This window comes from Haemaphysalis longicornis, unplaced genomic scaffold (genome assembly GCF_048455015.1).
Source record: "Haemaphysalis longicornis isolate Haplotype H1 unplaced genomic scaffold, Haemaphysalis longicornis Haplotype H1 scaffold_3, whole genome shotgun sequence".
In the NCBI taxonomy this organism is placed as follows: Eukaryota; Metazoa; Arthropoda; class Arachnida; order Ixodida; family Ixodidae; genus Haemaphysalis; species Haemaphysalis longicornis.
Window position 1 is genome coordinate 95,486,804 of NW_027526335.1, and position 18,538 is coordinate 95,505,341.

Genomic DNA, 18,538 nt, shown 5'->3' on the forward strand with positions numbered 1-18,538 from the left:
CTCCATATGAATCGGTTTGACTGTATTCAGCTCGCACATGCATCCTTATTCGCTATAGTTCTAACAGCGCATTGCAATAAGATGAAGGTCTTATGGCACAAAATGTCATCCATACTTTATACGATTTTAGTTTAGTTCAATGCATCATCGTTTTTGTGCGTGAATGTGGCCTGTAAGCGGCGCTCCAAGCAATGCCGAATTAATTGTACGACGAGCGGGCGGTACCGGATGGTGACTTTGCAACTAATAGCGTAACGTTAGTCCTGATGTCAGCCCGGCACATAATGATGCCTCAAATGGCCAATCGAAGTCCACCCTTATTTTCTAGCTGCTGCGTTCGCAGCAACCCCACGCAGCCCATCTAACGTGAGGGTCAGGCGGGAACATACCCGCGTTCACAGCGTATGCATACTCACGACCTCAGCCACATGATGCGCCGTGCCCAATCAGGCTATAGGTCCATCAGGTTAGCATATACCTGCGTTCGCAGCCAATGTGCACGCCACTTTTTATGCCGAAGTGTCAACTCGTGTCTAACGTTGTGGCGTCTTCCAACAGCAACATGTTTGTACTAACAGAAACTTGGCTAACCAATGAAGTTACTGACGCCGAAGTGCTCTCGGATTTACCAGATTTTCAGTTATTCCGCACCGACCGCAAACGCGGCCGGGGAGGTGGCGTGCTAATCGCTGTTGGCCCAGAAATACCCTGTTCTGCTGTCGACATAAAATCTGACCTGGAAATTTTGTGGCTGATTTGCCATGCTTCCCCTCAAACATTCCTACTCGGGGTGTGCTACAGGCCTCCAAACACCAATACAGGTTTTTCACGTGATTTAAACAATATAATGAGCCCACTCACGACCACCTACCCTAACGCTCACATTTTACTTTTTGGTGACTTTAATTTTCCGAAAATTGAGTGGCATAACCCTGCACTCTCGTCGGCATACGATGTCGAAACGAAACATTTTATAGACGTTTGTTTGAATTTTAACTTATCTCAAGTAGTGTCAGAGCTCACGCGCATAGCAGGCGGCTGTGCTAACATCCTAGATTTAATACTAACCGACCGTCCGGATTCCTTATCGTCACTTTCATACCTCCCCGAAATTAGTGACCACAAAGTAATACATGCAGATTTTTTCTTCCCTCTTGAGCGGCGTGACAAACTCAAGAAAACAATTAACTTATACGATAAAGGTAATTATGAGGCCATAAACAACGACCTCGAAAACTTCTTTCCAGTCTTCGAACATGGCTTTCATTCCCGATCTGTGAGCGATAACTGGGGGATCTTTAAAAGAAAGATGAATGAACTAACTGGCAAATTTATCCCCACAAAATCATTCCGTAGCACGCCGCAGAAACCGTGGTTTACAAACAAACTAAAGAGACTAGCGAATAAAAAAAAGCGCCTTTTTCGCACAGCTAAAGCAAAAGAAACGCCTGACGCTTGGGCGAAATACCACACAGCCGAAAAAGAATATACCACCGCTATTTCTAACGCGAAATATACGTTTTTGAACAATGATTTACCAGCCCTGCTAACCGATAACACACGAAAATTCTGGCAAATCGTGAACCCTCGGTCTACCAGCACCATCCACCTTACTAATGACTTCGGTCACGTGCTTTCAGATAATCAATGCGCTGATGTTTTTAACGCCGCGTTTTAATCTGTATTTATTAACGAATCTAGCGTACCTTCCCCTCCTGCCCCGATGCTGATGACATCCTGTATGTGTTCAATTGTTTTTTTGCGCAGATGGTATTTCATGTGTTATTCAAAACATGAAACTGTCCTCATCAGGTGGCATCGACGATATTAATTCAAAAGTGTTAAAAAACATCCATGAAACCATCGCACCATTTCTGTGCTTGATGTATGCGCAGTCGCTTTCCACAGGCATTCTTCCAGATGACTGGAACATGGGCAAGGTCGTTCCCATCTACAAATCCGGTGATAAGAACTGTCCATTGAACTACCGTTCCATTTCTTTAACAAGCGTCCCGTGCAAAATCATGGAACATGTCATCTACTCTCAGATTGTAAACTTTCTGGATTCTAACAACTTTTTTCACCCCAGCCAGCATGGTTTTAGGAAAGGATTATCCTGCGAAACACAACTAGCAATGTTTCTACACGATTTGCATGCTAACCTTGACAACAACTTACAAACTGACGAAATCTTTCTTGATTACGCAAAGGCATTCGACACAGTACCCCACAAAAGACTAATGCTAAAACTATCCCAGTTAAACTCAGACCCAAGTGTACTAAATTGGATCAAAGCATTTCTAACTAACCGTTCTCAGTTCGTGCATGTCAATAATAAATCTTCCGCGTATCTCAAAGTAACATCAGGTGTACCTCAAGGTTCAGTTCTTGGCCCCCTCCTGTTTCTAATATATATTAACGACCTACCCCTCAGCGTATCCTGCAAAATCCGCATGTTTGCAGATGACTGTGTAATCTATCGGACAGTAACTAACACTCACGACCAAACTCTTCTCCAGAAAGATCTCAACCACATTCAAGAATGGTGCGATAATTGGCTTTTGTCTCTTAACCCTAACAAATGCAAACTTGTTACGTTTTCCCGCCGTAAAAATCCTTTCATTTTTTCTTATCATATCGCCAACGTCCCAGTACAGTCGCAACCATCCTTCAAGTATCTTGGTGTCACATTGCATTGCGATCTTACTTGGAATGCGCATATTACTAACGTCATTTCATCGGCAAATAAAACTCTGGGCTTCTTGAAGCGTCACCTACGTCATGCACCAAAACATGTGAAGTTGCTGGCATATCAGTCCCTCATCAGATCAAAACTCGAATATGCCTCCCCCATATGGAACCCGCCCCAAACATACCTCATTAACGACCTGGAATCTGTCCAAAATCGCGCCGTTCGATTCATTCACTCGCAGCACTCGTACGACATCAGCATTTCATCCTTGAAAGCACAATCCGGTTTATCACCCCTCTCTGTTCGCCGTCGTATCGCCACCCTTTCCCTCTTTCATAATTTTTTTCATTCTTCCCTCAATGCAGCTCCTTACATCCTCCCCCCGACATACATTTCACACCGCACAAGCCATCCACTTCAAGTGTCCCGTTATCGCAACAGAACTGTCACTTTTTCCGCTTCTTTTTTTCCCCGCGCCGTCAAGGATTGGAACGACCTTCCCTGCTCCATTGTTTCAACGTGCACCTGCCTATTATCCTTCATTGCAAATGTTACAAATCACCTGTGCTGCGAAAATTAATGTGTTAAAATGTTTTCTTTTCCTGTGTATCCACCCCTTATGTAATACCCCCCAGTGGGGTCCTTAAGGAAATAAAAATGAAATGAAATGAAATGAAATATTTGCCTGACACACACGCTATATAACAGCTCGCATCCAATGAAAATTAAGGAGCCGCTACAGACACCGGATGGCAGACAGTGCCAGCGACCGGTTTTTTGTTCAAAGGGCCCACCAAACCCTTTTCAAAGGTGGCAATCAAATCATGTACCTGATAGAAAGGATAGTGTGTCAAGTATTTGAGAAAATTGCGAGCCTAATGTTTTTCTACGATTCGCCCGCACGTTTTAAAGGTAGCCCCTCCAACTCGATGAGGCTCACTATACAGTGCGTCGTTTTTCCCATGCATGCGAATCGGAGAGCTGTTTATTCGCCAGGTCTCGCCGGCTCCCACGATAACGTCACGCTGCCTGGCGCTCCTGCTACGCCATGATGGTATGCTTGTGGCTGACCTTCTTGCGTAGTTGAGAGAGAGGAAACTTCGCGTACAACTGCCCCTGTTCTATAGCCCTAATGCTCCTAATCCACCTGCAGCTGTTACGAAAAATGAGCTCTGTGCCTGCGTGGCAGAATTAAATCTCCCGTGATGAACCCTTGGTTTTGAAGCCAGTGCCTAATGTAATAAAAAAAAAATAATACGCACTCCCTCGAAACGATGTGCCATGCGGGCATTTTGGCCGCTATACGTCCATGAAGGTGGCGCTGGTCACAACTTTTCACGTTTGTGGCGGCCACTTCAGATCAGAGGAGTAGCGCCAAAAAACAGCATCTGTGCAAAGAACAGACGTGTACTTCAGATAGCTTCACCAAAAGCGAAAGCCCCTGCCGAGTTGGTTCCTCCCCAAAGTACCGGTAAGTCTGGCGCAATTCCAAGCGACCAAAGCGCGTTATTGGCTCTTTTTTTGAAACGCCGACTAGAGGAGAGAAGAACGAGTGTTCAAGCACGGACTATATCTTTCACCCGGAAACTATGTCAACCTCGGCATCGCTACTGATAAGGCAGGCAGTACCAGGTGATCGCTGAGGCTGCCTTCGCGTCGTGCATACACACCCGGGATTACATAGCTGACATTCTAAAGGAGACGTGACAGGGATATACTAAAAAGCGACGTTTATTGGTAAGAAATGTGCGGGATGTTCGCTGGTGCGACCACACTGCATGAAAATAGGTCGAGAACGGCTGTGTAGGCATTTTTCTCGATTTCGCTAAGCTCCGCAAATGCCATGGCCAACTAGCTGTGAGGCAACAGCCAACGCTTGCAGTATTCAGACGCACGTACAGGCAGCATATGAATTCTGATAAAGGTCAATTACTCTGATGCACATGTTTGTGCGCATAAACAACATAAAAACGATGTTGATCTGCAAGGAAGCCTGCAACGCGCACTCGCTCGCATTTTTGATTCCCAAAAGTTCTTACTGCTGCCTTGCAACATCACTAGACGATGGTCGTTCTTCAGAAGGGTAGTAGGCATACAATATACTTTCAGTGCTAGCACGGCTTTATGGCCAACTGTAGGCCCATTGTTGGAATCTTTTGTGCAATACTTCCCAAAGCCTCTCACGATATTTACCAAACATGCAACAAAGCAGTAGTAGGTGCTGCACAAAGAGAGTTAGGAATTTACTGCGTCAATTCCGTCTTTAGCGATTTTGTTTGAATTGTTGGAGCAGCTGTCGGCTATATGATGTATTCCGAGTCCAAAGCTATCTGTATCCTCAGAGGTAGGCTGCGGCACGGGATTTTAACGGGACGCTGAAGTCAAAATACAAGTTTCTCTAGGTCGATAGATTAGCTCACTGAGAACACGAATATACCCCTCTTACGCGTAGCTTTTTTTCAGAATAAAATAGAACATAGGAAAAACACTGCGACGGTAGCCGCTGCCACAGGCTATACCGCGCAACTTGCACCGGAAGCGGTTAAAACTTCTGTCGCGGGACCCGTCTCTCCTGGTTGCAGCTGGAGGGCGCTACTCATCCATACTTGAGTAAGATGACATGTCATCACCCCGCTTCAAAGGGGAAACCAATAGCAATCATCATCATCATCATCATCATCATCATCATGAGGCGGTGGTACCGCATTTCGAGGAAGCGTGAGAGTAGCGGTTGGTTCGACGCCAACATTCGCGGGACCTCAAACGAACAATGTGTCTTTCTTCAACAAAGCGGCAATACTGATCACGGGTCCCATGAAATCACATTTTGCTTAGTCTTCCGAGGATGAACGTGACGCTGGAGTTCGGAAAAGCACGACTGATTCGACAGAAACTGACCAAAGCCCTCGGTACGTGGCAGAGAGAGAGTAAACTTTATTAAAGAAAAAGAGCCAAGTGGTCGGTTTCCTCAGTCCAGGACCCCGTTGGAGCGTCCAGCCGTCTCAGCCCGGTGAATCAGCCGAAGCTGTTCTTCGGCGCTCGAGCTGGCCAGTTCTCCTTCCCACTGCTCAACCGAGGGGTTAGAAATCGCGGAAACTGAGAGGTTGAGCTGGCACTCCCACACCATGTGGTATAGAGTGCAGGGTGCTTTGCAGAATCGACACTGCGGGTGGTATTGCGTAGGCCAGATAAAGTGCAGCTTGGTAGGATGGGGAAAGGTGTTTGTTTGCAGCAGACGCCAGTAGCGCTCCTCTTTCTTGCTGAGAGAGGGGTGTGCAGGGGGAAGCGTTAGCCGGGCTAGCCTGTAGTATTGCGTCACCTCCTGGAATGATGTCAAGGGGATGGCCGTCTCTAGCCAACTCTCTCGAGGCGCTCGGCTGGTCAGACCTCGAGCAGTCTCGCGGGCAAAGACATTGCCACGGAGAGAAGTGTGAGCGGGTGTCCAGACAACCAATACCCTTTTCTTTGGAGGGTTCGGGCTTAACATCTTCATTGCGGTGTGTGAGATGCGGCCTTGAAGGTAGCTCCTACACGCTGACTGAGAGTCCGTGATGACTACTTCCGCAGGTGTTTGCGTTATCGCCAGTGCTATAGCTACCTCTTCGGCCTGTAGCGTCGTTACTTTCGTGAGAGTGAGGTACGTGGCAGCGTTGTATTCAGTGGCTTCTATACCGCTGTAATCACCGCTGCCTCGCTTACTTGCGGTTTATCGTGATGCAAACAACTGCAGTCGCTGTTTGCGTCACGTTTGAGCAGCGCATGATTAGCGATTTATCAGCAATTAAGGCATTTTTCGACATCGAATCAACGCTAAAATGACCATGGGAATGTCAGACTTTCGTTTGAAACCCACTTTCTGTTTGTCTTCAATGTCCTTTTATTAACCCTCGCTTATGCTATCTGTATATGGCTTCTGAAGGGGAGGAGCACTTCATACTCAGAGTTACCCGATTGCGGTTTTAAACAAAAAATCAGGTCAATTCCACTCTGTGAAGAAGAATAACCAGCGAAACGGATCGCACTCATAGTAGTGGACGAAACAAAACACGTTTTGCTTGTAATATGCCATTGAGAATACTTCCTAGTTAATTAGCCGAACGAAACTTAAAACTGCCAGAATTTTGTTCTAGTGGACAGACATGCGGCTGTCTGCTTCCCCCTCGTAGAAGCCCATCTATGGACAGCAGGACCGAATTCTACAATATTTACAACTTCACCGCGAACTGCGTAATTAAAAAAAAATAGACCAACCTCGGTCTAAATTAAAAATCGTCTTAGCGGGTAATTGTCACACATGTTGTATTCGGAAAGTGGGGATAAATCAGGAGTCACAGCCGTTTTCTCCAACCATAATCCCTCCGTATATATGTCCACGTATCGGCAGCAGTCGGCCATTCTGCAACATTTACACCTTCACTGTGAAGTAATTATTACAAGCTATTGAAACTCGGCGCAATAACAGAGTCATCCTAACGTCCAATTTCAGTTTAATTTGCTCCTCAATAGTTTTGATCAAAGAAAAGTTACTACCATTGTCTCAAACCATATTCCCTCCGTGAAAATTTCGGTTCTAAGCCGGAATACCCGTGCACGATGTATGGGGGAAAGCAAAACAGATACAGCTTCGTTGTAAAAATAAGTAATTTGGCCTTGAAAAATCAGAGAGTTGTTTCGCTTGTACGCAGCGGCAGTGCGGCGCAATCTCAAGTTGACGAGACGGGACTGTGCCTTGCCGAAGACATGGCAGAGCGGGCGCCCAGACGTAGGCTCGGAACTGCCAGACTTGGAGCTCGTGGCGAGGACACATTTGGGGGAAACGCCGGAAGTCAGGGAGCGCTCCCTGTATCTCCTGAGGCAGCTCATCGCCGGTGAGTCAATTCACAGCGGTAGCATGACATTCTTAATACGTAGCATTCTTTGCCGAGTACACCTACAGCCTGGACCGCTTAAAGCTCGGCATTTGAACAGAAAGTGCAGGATTTGCCGGAGCAACACCTTTATTCGTTATAATAACGTAAATGAAGATAATTGGTCGAACAGGGTTTCGAAAAACCAAAAACTAACAAGAATAGGAAAAATAAACACTTCTAAAAAATGAACTGCATATAAAAAATATGTCCTATTATCTCCTCCAAAAAATGATGACTACTTAAAAAAAATTCCAGAAAGAACGTTGTAAATACAAATAAAAATAGCGAAAATGGGCAAATGGTGTAACGTCTCACATGTCTACAATCTACAATCCGAAATCACGCGTCTACAATCTGGCTGAACGCTATTCCGGTCTTAACAGAATGGAATGGCACTGTATTTTTAAATGCAGAGCATTTCAGTAACTCACGATGTCACCCGCGTTGACGTCCGTAGTCCGCACCCTCCCTACTATATATACTATAAAAAAATACTATCCGGCGCCCGATTTCGATCCCTCGACCATGCGGGCGGAACGCAATGTACATGGTGCTCTACCCACTGCGCCACAAAGCCGACACAGAATGGGACGCTACGAACTCGCCTTATATCGTTGACTCCTTCAAATTACTGCTGACGAGCGCTCTCTCGTCAGCAGTTGCCACAAGTGCAACAACATTAACGTAACGCAAACTACTTAACGTCGTGCGCCCCCGGAAATGCTCTGCATTTGATCGTGCCCCTCGCGAGGGGGATGTTTCACTCGGTCTTCTCTCTTTAATTATACTCATTTTCCAACAGTCCAGGTTTTTGGCGAGAAAAACGCAAAAGAATTAGCCGCGTCTCTGCTCGCTTCGTTCCACAGGTCGTTGAAAGACGATAGTCTTCGGTCACCCCTGCCACGTAAATGCCTCTATTCTCTCTCCCGCCCGCAATTCCCTCTCTTCCCCTCCCGAGGAGCACAGTGGAGGTTTGCTCAAGTCAGTTCAATTTTCCCGCCTTCCACTGCTACTTGACATCTAGTGAAACGTTTTGTTATTGTTGGGACTTCGAAGGACGCCACGAAATGTACGCTGGAGCGCGGGCTCTCTTTGTATTTTAAGGTCAAAAATGGTTTCCCCCTTATGTTTTTATTAAAGACGATAATCTTTCTTGGGCTACTTAATCCCATAAATTTTGGTTTGTCTGTATGTCTGTCTGTCCGTCTGTCTGTCTGTGACTCGATTCAGCCACCGGGCCAAAGCAAAACAATACGTGCGCGATAGTCTTATATAGTCACAGCTAAATCTACCCGTCTATGTCCGGTGTAATGTTCATACTTGTCAACATTGTTGAAGAAGAACAAGACATTACGCAAATATGAGACAACAAATCAATAGAGAAGTGGTATTTGCAGTGTTCCTTTATAAAAAAAATCAAACATGCTTGAGTTTTGCGAAATTAAATACTTCATCAACTGCAGAAAAAGAATTCACTCCGCCGTCGCCTGCTGTCGCCCGCGCCACTATAGCTTCTGGCGCCATTTTAAGAAATCAACCGGCAACAGTTACGCACGGTTTCACTACATAGGTTCCATGTTCTGCTTGAAACGCACGTGGAGTAGGGAAACGCGGTTCTATAAACGTTGAAGTGGGGCGCCTCGATTACCGCGCGTCTTCGCCGTACGGCAGCATTCGCATCGAGACAGCCGGTTTGGAGCAGTGGAACGCGGGAAATTTAAAATGATTTAAGCAAACCTTTAGCGTCTTTACCTTGGGAGGAGCGCGACGCAAGAGGAACAACATGACAGGTGAGCGGGAAAGCGAAGGGAGGCATTTACTTAGCAAAAGCCGATAAAGACTATCGTCTTTTGACGCCATTTGCAACGAAAGGAGCAGATACGCGGCAAATTTTTTTCTACCACAATTATGAATCGCACATATATTTTCATTTGCATACACACTCCCTTACGACTAATGTTTTCCCTTTGCTCAAACATTTTGAAAAGTATGAAGTATCGCCCCAGATTTAGTGATTTGGTTTGAAGCGGTCGATATTTCTCGTTTCAGAATTCGGCTTGATGGCTTATTAGAGGAACGGGCAGGCAGACAGACATGTAGAAAGACCACAATTTCCAGGTTTAAGTAGCCCAAGAAAAAGCAGAAACTAAAATCTTCTTCTCTGAAACATGCGGTACTACGGACCGCTGTTCGCGCTGTGAACAAGCCTAAAATACTATAACTAAACCCCAGAAAGGATTTAGCCTAACGCGACCAGAATGCTACTGCTCAGAGCATATCCGCATTTTTTTGTCTTTGCCCAGTCCTGGCGGGTTCCCAGACATGAGATTATAAAGCTTCCTCCTTCTCCTCCACCCCCTTCTCCTGCCCAGAGGATTTCTATTGCGAGACCAGTCCGGTGCTGAACCGGAACTACCCAGAGCTAATGTGGACTGGGAAATCAAGACATTGTTATGCAGCGCGGTGGGTTTGGTTCGTTTGAGAAGGAACCCAGTTCGCCGGTGACGCGCCTGTGTCTGCTGCTTCATCCGTACCCGCCGCGGTGGCTCAGTGGCTAAGACGTTCTGCTGCTGAGCACGAGGACGCGGGTTCGAGTCCCGGACGGGGCGGACGCTGTTATAATGGAGGCGAAAAGCGAAAACGCTGTGTGTACGAGATTTTCGCGCACGTTAAATATCCCCAGGTGGTCAATATTAATCCGGAGCCCTCCACTGCGGCGCGCTGCATCACCTGCGTTGCGTCGGTGCGTTAAATCAATCAATCAATCAATCAGAGCGCACGCTGGCGAGCAGCACTGTAATTTCCGACTGCCGCGACGGGGCGACGCCGCTTCAAGAAGGCACCGGCATTTTTCTCATCGTAAAGACTAGCGGTGTACGCACACATGAAAATATTGAAGATTACTTCGGGAAATAGTGGAGATAAATTGGTAAACTATCTGGACTCAGCACCTCATGTATAGTCGAGGTCGTAGCTCGTCCGCGCTAGCTCCGCGGTAGCTCGTCGTCGTCTCTTTTGGCGACTTCCAGGGGTAGTGGCTTAGCGTATGGCTTTAATACCATTGAAACTGTCAGGCTGGATATCTCAGTCGAAGACAAACTTTCACTAAACACTGTGCACATAGTCTTTGCCCTCTCTGGTGATAACTAGGCTTAGAAGCGTTAAACGCATATTGGCGAATTTTTTAAAGACTATAGTCTGTTTTGGGCTACTTAAACCCAGAAATTTTGGTCTGTCTGTATGTCTGTCTGTCTATCCGTCTGTGTCTGACTCGATTAATCCACCCGGCCAAAGTAAAATTGACATTGCGTAATAGTCTTATATACTCACAGCCACATGTAAACGTCTAAGCCCGGTTTAGATGTTCATACTTGTCAACTTTGTTGAACAAGAACAAGACATTACGCAAATATAAGACAGGAAATTAGTACACAAGGGATATTTACAGTGTTCCTTTATTAAAAAAATCATGAATGCTTGGTTTTTCGATAGCAAATGATATACTACATCTACTGCAGAAAACCGCCGCTTCCTGTCGGCATATGAAAAATCACGCGGCAACAGCAACGAAAGGTTCCACTAGCTAGGTTCCCCGTTCTGCTTGGAACGCACGTGGAGCACGGCCACGCGGCTCTATAAACCTTCTAGTCGGCCGCCTGCATTCATGCGCGTCTCCGCCGTACTGCAGCGCTGGCATCGAGGAACCGGGCCTGTAGCAGTGGAAGGCGGTAAATTCAAATCACCTTGCGCAAACCTTTAGTGTGTTTACCTTGGAATGAGCGCGACGTACAGGAACAGCATGAGAGGTGAGCAGGAAAGCAAAGGGGGGCATTTCCTTGGCAAATGTCTACAAAGACTATCGTCTTTTGACGACATTTGCAACGAAAGGAACAGATACACGGCCAATTTTTTATCTCGTGTCATTCCAACTACTCTGAACGTATTTCATATACTTGACCTGGTTGGGATTTGCGAAACAGTTCAATTTACCACCAACTATACCGTATTCTGAATGGTTGGTAGAATTTGTAGCAGATTCTATTTAACGGTTTGTGTCACAAGACTGACAGTAAGTTATTATAAACCTCTCCTTACGGCGCCAATGGTGTGGGTCGTAAAATTTGTCGTTGCACTTGCAGATGGTGCGAACGCTGAACTCGAGCTGTAATAGTCTTACAGCGTGTCAAGTCAGAAACCAGTGAGGCAGGACGTTTATTTCGTTTTGTTGCTTCCGAGCCCACAGAACGATTTACTTTCGTTGCTGTCTGTTTGCGGCGTACAGGTGAAGAACGGCTTTATTGTCCGGCCGACGACTCATTTCTGGTGAAGTACCTACGCGCCCGGAAGTACCGCGTAATGGAGACTTTCAAGATGATCCGGAGCTACTTCCTAGCGAGGCAGCGCCTTCAAGATTACTTTTCTGACCTGTCGCCTCACACGGTGCTCTACCGTAAAATTTTCGTCGAAAATCGTCTAATCCTGGTCTCCAAGTTACGAGATCCGAAGGGAAGAGCTGTTGTCGTGCTGAAATTCGGTAAGTTTACTCAGCGAATCACACACATAGCAGAAATCTCGCGAACTGCGCCAAGAGCAAGTTTTAGTATAGCGTACGTGAAAAAATTGCATTGTTGCGCATCACTTGTTAACTTGTCTGCTGAGACCGCTAAACATTGAAAGAGGGTTTGGCTATATTGTCTATACATTATTACGGGTAGGTGTTTGTCTGTGAATGCAAAGGACTTAGCTTGCAAGACAGCAGCAACTGTCGGGTATGGGCCATTATAGTTTAGCAGCTTAGGCCTAACGTCCCACTTTGAGGTATTGCGACGGCGATCAATACCGTCACATAAAATGCACACTTAGAAAGGCGTTTTTTCTTATGTGGGTGTGTTTATGACCTTAGTCCTCAAAGCGCACGGTCAGACCTCCCTCACACTCAATATTTAGGCTTAGGGCTGGTCAAAGAACAGCCAACCGATTTTGGTGGGGTTGCGGAGCGGTCATCCACCGCTGGTAACCCGTTGTTACATTCTGGAAGGTGTCCCATCAGCGGGCTCCGTCGCGTCCGTCATGTGAGGTAGCATGGTGAAGAGCGGCCAGGAAAGTTGCTACCTTGGTTACGACGGCAAGCCGAAGGTAAACGTAACTGGTTTACTGCATGGCGAGAGATGAGCCGAAGCAATAGAGGAACAATACACTTCCGGGCGAGGTTACAGTACAGGACTCGAGCAGAGTGACAGTATTTGTAAGCTGCTTCAAAACGAACAGTCTTCTGCGCTCGGGGCCCTGTATTTATGCCAGAAGCGCTAACGGTCAAACAATGTCCCCCCTCCTTTTGCACACGGCGCGAACATTGTAACGACACATACAGCGCTCTTTCCAGAGTTCGTGAGAGATCGGTAGTAGCGGCGCACGCTGAGTAAGAGAGAGGCGAGTGAGGAGGTCTCCGCTGTGGTGTCCGCGTCCTTCGGGCGAGTCTCCACTCGCCGTGTCTGCCGCCGCCGAAGTTTGAATAACGCCGACATCGAGGCGTCCTTGCACCGGCCGTTTTGCGGCATGTTGTGATGTTTTGGCTGTCGCTGCAAGCTTGAGTCACCGACAGAGAGGCGCCCACGCCGAAGGCGCACGTTGTGGTAGGCTCTACCCCAAAGCATAAGAGCGCTACACGAAACAATATTTCAGTGACACCGAACCCCAAGAAAGTGAAGCCGGACCTTCATACCGACCGAAGGGCCCCGCGCCGCCAATCCAGCGAACGCATGTATATGGCAATCACTCTGACGTATCCCACACCGATGCGGCTTGCTATGCTGACAAAAGAAGCATTGTGGTAGTGACTTCCTTCCGAAGCAATATAACTGCATGCGCGTCCCTCCGATCAACCTCCCCCTCGCAACACCAAAGAACTCCCCTTTGTCTTAACCCTCACCCAATCGTCAAGCAAAATCATACTCACAGATTCACAAGCAGCCTGCCGAAGTGTCCTGTCGGGGAGGGCGGCCCCAACAAAACTCCAGGTTCTTCAACGCTACTCACGCAGTTGTCATCGCGTGAACACCTGCAGATTCGCGTATAAAGGGAAACAACAACGCCAATCAATGGGCTCGCGGAATGATCCACCGAGCCCAGGAGTTCACTGACTTCATCCCAAAACAACTTCTCACCTGTCAGCACATTACTCGGTTTAACCGGACCACCAGACAAAAGTTTCCCTGCCCTCCCGCCACCCTCAGCAAAAAACTGGAAATCACACTCCGAAAAATGCCAACATGACTATTTGTACATCCAGTCTGATCGAATTTATTTTCCCTCACGCAGTACAGCGCTATATGCAAATTTTGTGCATAGCTAGGTACGTTCTAACATGTAATTCTGGAATGTGCTCACAACCCAGCCCTACCACTCATCTCCATCAGTTCCTTTCCTGGGCTGTGGGAGACACTGTCAAGCAGCTGTCAACTGAGGGACCAGACTATCCGGGTGACACGGATCAAGACGCCTAGGGTATCGAACGCATGGATTCCCGGACTAGGGTTGCACTTCCACTATCGCGCTCCATTGAAATGTTTTTTTTCTCTCTATCTGTATCTGAAATGAGAAGGCATCATTTAAAACACGTAGAACCCAACGGTTTTTCTGGTAGGGCTGTATAAGTTTGAAAGCGGAATTTTTATACCTGCCTCTAAGACGAATGCTGGCGACCCTCAAAGTGAGCAGCACGGAAACGTTTTACACCTGGAGGCAAAATAATCCGGGGCACGCGAGCACCTGGCAAAATGCATCGCCCCGCTATCTGACGATGCACTTCTGGTGCCGAGACCCACGATTGCTGCCCTGTAGTTTTCTTCCCTTCAAGCGCCAAGCGGCAAAGCTGCTGACATTCAGCGTTTGGCGATAGGGGTAAGTTTCTTCGCTCAACGCGTCTCGCTCGCACACGCTTCAGTGGCGGACGACGAGGGCAACGTGTGCGTGGCTGGCTCTGGCCTGGTCCGACCGATAACATATCTTGCCCGTCTGGGTGACGAATTTCTGCCATGTATGTGCAATCGCGTGTTAATATTTTTTGCCTAAAACATGCCATTGGTTCTTAACTAAGAATATGCACACCCTCGCCGTCCGCCACCGAAGCCTGTGCGAGCGAGAAGCGTTGAAAAAAGAAAGTGACCCTATCGCTAAACGCTGAATGTGATCAGCTTTACCGCTTGAAGGGAAGAAAACTACAGGGTAGCGATCGTGGGTGTACGCGCACGCGCACATCGATGCCTCGACACCAGACGTTCAGCGCCGGATGGCGCGGCGATGCATTTGACCACCTGTCCGCGTGCCCCGACTTATTTTGCCGCCGGGTGTACAAAATTTACCTGTACAAGAGATATAAAAAGGTAGTTAAGCAATTGTCCCCAGCTAAAACTGCAACAAAATGCAGTTTTTTCTAGTCCTTTCTGCGGTTTTTGGATCAGGCATTGAAACCGACAAAGCTGTCAGCATACGAGCGGTAGTGTCACGTTTATACAGTGTAATACACGACGCCCCCTTCCCAATTACAGAAAAAAGTGCCAGAATAATATTGTTTGTAGAAATATTTAGGAATTTCTTGGGGTTACCCCACTTATAGAAAAAGCTGACTTTCATATGAGCCGGAGGACATTCACTACACAAAAAGCGTTTGGCTGTATTGGCTCTCCATTTAACGTTGAGCCGAACTACATGCCACGCAACGTCAATAAGAAAACTTACCGGTGAGGTAGTGGGTACGTAATCTAAAAAAGACGTTTTGAACAAACAAAACACAGGGGAGACAGACGCGACTGGCGCTATTTAAATTGATTTCATATATGAGCCATAGCTTCGCTTAACAAGAAAGGCCGAGTAAGCGCAGAAGGTTTTGTAGCATGTACAATTTACGTAAGAAACCAAAACACCTAGTTTATGCCATTCTCTGCACTAATTCAAACCATGACGCGAAGAGACCCACCGAAGAACCACATATGCAACCTTCGCCACGTTTCCGGATGGGATATGCTCTTACGAATTCGTGCTCTCTTGTGGCACGGTTTCTATCCTAAATTCTAATCTCACTTATCCGTGCATTAAAAGTTTAAATTATTCGGTACAATAGTTCTTGGTTACCTTTCTACATTTTATTGTTATTCTACCGGCGCGTCCACAGAAGCCAGTTGAGGGAAGTTCACACCGCTGAGGAAAGTTCTAGCGGGAAGGTAGCGGGATGAAGGTCACGTGTCACACTCGTACATCACGTGCCACGCGTATGTGACAGATTACAATCCTTCTACAAGACATGATTATCCGGAAAAATATTTATTCATAAAATTTGGGACACCAGGCGCATGCCCTGTGCTCGTTAGACTCAGCATAAATGTTTGTGTATAGAGTGTGACGAATACAGCTCTGCAAGATATGTAATACTCATTGGGGATGTAACGTTTAATTTGGCTTCGAATTACGCGCACAAATGTATTGAGCACCTGTTGTTCTAAATAAAGAATTCATTCATTCATTCATTCATTCATAAAATTAGGATTATCTGAGCCAGATTCGTTCATGATGTGCAAGCAAGACGGATTTGGTTCTTTTTCGTCCTTAAACATGTCTGCTTAATTAACATGTGCTCGTATGACTCAGCATAAAGTCTTCCGTATAGAGGCGTTGAATACAGCTCTGCAGGATATATGATACTCGTTGGCGATGTAACCTTTTGCTTGGCTTCAGATTACACGCACAAATTTTGTGTGGTCGCCGCAGGTATAGTTCCTGCGAACTAGTTTATTAATTTATTAATTTATTTATTGAACATGTTTCCTGACCTAAATGATTGCTTATGCGCTGTCGAATACACCCCTCCACGCTGTCGTATGATTGGTACACACCTGCTGGTTTACTCTACTTCGAGGTATGCAGCCCTGTGCACGCACAGTCTTTAGAGTACGCGCTCATGCTTCTTGTCAATGACAAACCCACTGTTTGCAGTGCAAGAAGATATAAACCGACGATGTGTCTTGGTCACCGCTGCACCATGGGAATGGAAAAGTTAACACACTCCACGCATTATCGCCGGGTCCGCGTGCGTGAACTGCGTCATAGAAACCTTCCGATGTCTTTTTAGTTGGCTGAATCCAACTAATATGTCACACTTGTTTCGGAAACTATAGCCAGCACGATTACGGAAGATAACCAATGGGGAAGACGAATTGCACATGAGCGCATACTGTACTTCATTTTAGGTTCATGGAATTCCGGAATCTGCTCGCTGACCGACCTGGTTAGAGCCGTGTTCGTGACTGCGGAGTGGGTCCTGCTGGACGAGGAGACACAGATCAGAGGCGTCGTGGGTGTTGTAGATCTGAGCGGCCTGCACGTTTCGCACCTGATGCACTTCAGCCCAATTTTCATCATGAAGATGGCGCATGTTCTGCAGGTAAGTTAAATTCTCTGGATGGGGATCACATGTTGTTAGAAATATACAGTGCGTGCTAGAAAACATCTGCAACAAGAAGCCGAATTGGTGAGAATTATGAGACCGCCGTTTTTTCAGTGTAGCGAGAATTACCGCGGGTGCAGAGGTGGCAAAATCACCTAAACTGCTTTCTAACGCTATACCTTAAACTTAAATCACTCATATCACCTCAACGTTAACGTTACTACTGCGTTTCGGACTTTATTCTATGACATTATCGAAAATTTGCGTGGCAAAAGAGGTGCTTTTTCACCATGCTGTAGAACGTTCTCAGACCCGCTCTGATTACAGCCGAGGTCTTCCTCAAGCAATAAACCTGCGAACTGGTAGAACCACACAGTTGGCATCCGCAGAAGCCGAAGTCCGCGCAATATAGAAAAGTTAGTATTTTTATTGAATTAAAATCCAACGACCGCTATATGTTGTGGCTAGAAAAGTAGATATACAATGGTGTATAGAGCAGCGTGAATGGTCTGGTATTTGTTTAAACGCAATAGAAATACTGGGGCGAAAATTCGTCTGTGGGGAGTTCTGATATGTTGGGGAGCAGTAACTGTTGAATCGTCTTCCTCGAGCTTTCTTCTCAGGTGCTATTTTTAAAGGGACCCTGCACCACTGTCGATAAACGCTTTCCCACTCCCTTTGTGCCTGGCAGCGCTGCGAAAGCTACAGTTATCACCTGCACAGGGCGGCAGTGCGTGATTTGCTCGTCGTAGCAGATGCACGTTCCAGGTTATGGTTTGTGTTTGCTGCGATTTTATTTAGAGTACATGTGCTATTAAAGGCATCCCTTCCCCTCCCCCTTCTTGTTTAGAGTGCCTAGCTGTCAAATGCGTTTATTGTTACAACTGGGACGAAGCAGGCCAATAGCCATGATATAACTTGAGTGGCGTCACTCAAGCGCGGAAAGAATGGCCAAGCCAAGAAAGAGAGAAAAATGTTTTGAGCACGTTTCTGCTTACCTGATTGGCGTAGAGCCGTAATATTTCTCTACGGTAATCCCTCACCCTGTAATCTAAGAACTAGATGTGCTGGTTATTTGCGCTGTGAAATCATTTCAGTCGAGAGAATGTTGCAGGTGCATTTTGGTCCGCGGTAGGGTTCCAACTCTCAGCGCGATAAGAAAATTTATCATCATCATCAACAACAACCAGAACAACAGCCTACTTAGCTACACAGCAGTCATGGAGAACTTTCAGCGGGAAGTTCGGTAATAGATATGTGGTGCAACAGCTGGGCCTCCGACAAAGGGAGAGCGACAGCCAGCTCTGCTGTTTCTCCAGCCTTGCAACAATTGTGCAAGCTGACCAATTTTTCGTTCATTTAACTTATTCTTGGTCGAGGCGTCCATGCGAAACCAGAAAAGTTCAATGTATTATTGCTAGTTTGTGTACAGTGCTCTCAAGTTTGGAGATTGCGGCGGGTGAAGCTGAAAATAATTGCGACACAAAAAAGCATAAA

The 18,538-nt window shown here is 46.6% G+C and overlaps 1 protein-coding gene across 1 annotated transcript; it reads left to right on the top strand.

Moving 5' to 3' along the window:
• Positions 1-11,920: 11,920 nt before the first annotated feature.
• Positions 11,921-17,086, top strand: LOC144173333 (alpha-tocopherol transfer protein-like). Its single transcript, XM_077701814.1, has 2 exons — positions 11,921-12,136; positions 16,845-17,086. Exons 1-2 carry the CDS (start codon positions 11,959-11,961, stop codon positions 17,045-17,047), a joined length of 381 nt encoding a protein of 126 aa, XP_077557940.1. The 5' UTR covers positions 11,921-11,958; the 3' UTR covers positions 17,048-17,086.
• Positions 17,087-18,538: the final 1,452 nt, after the last annotated feature.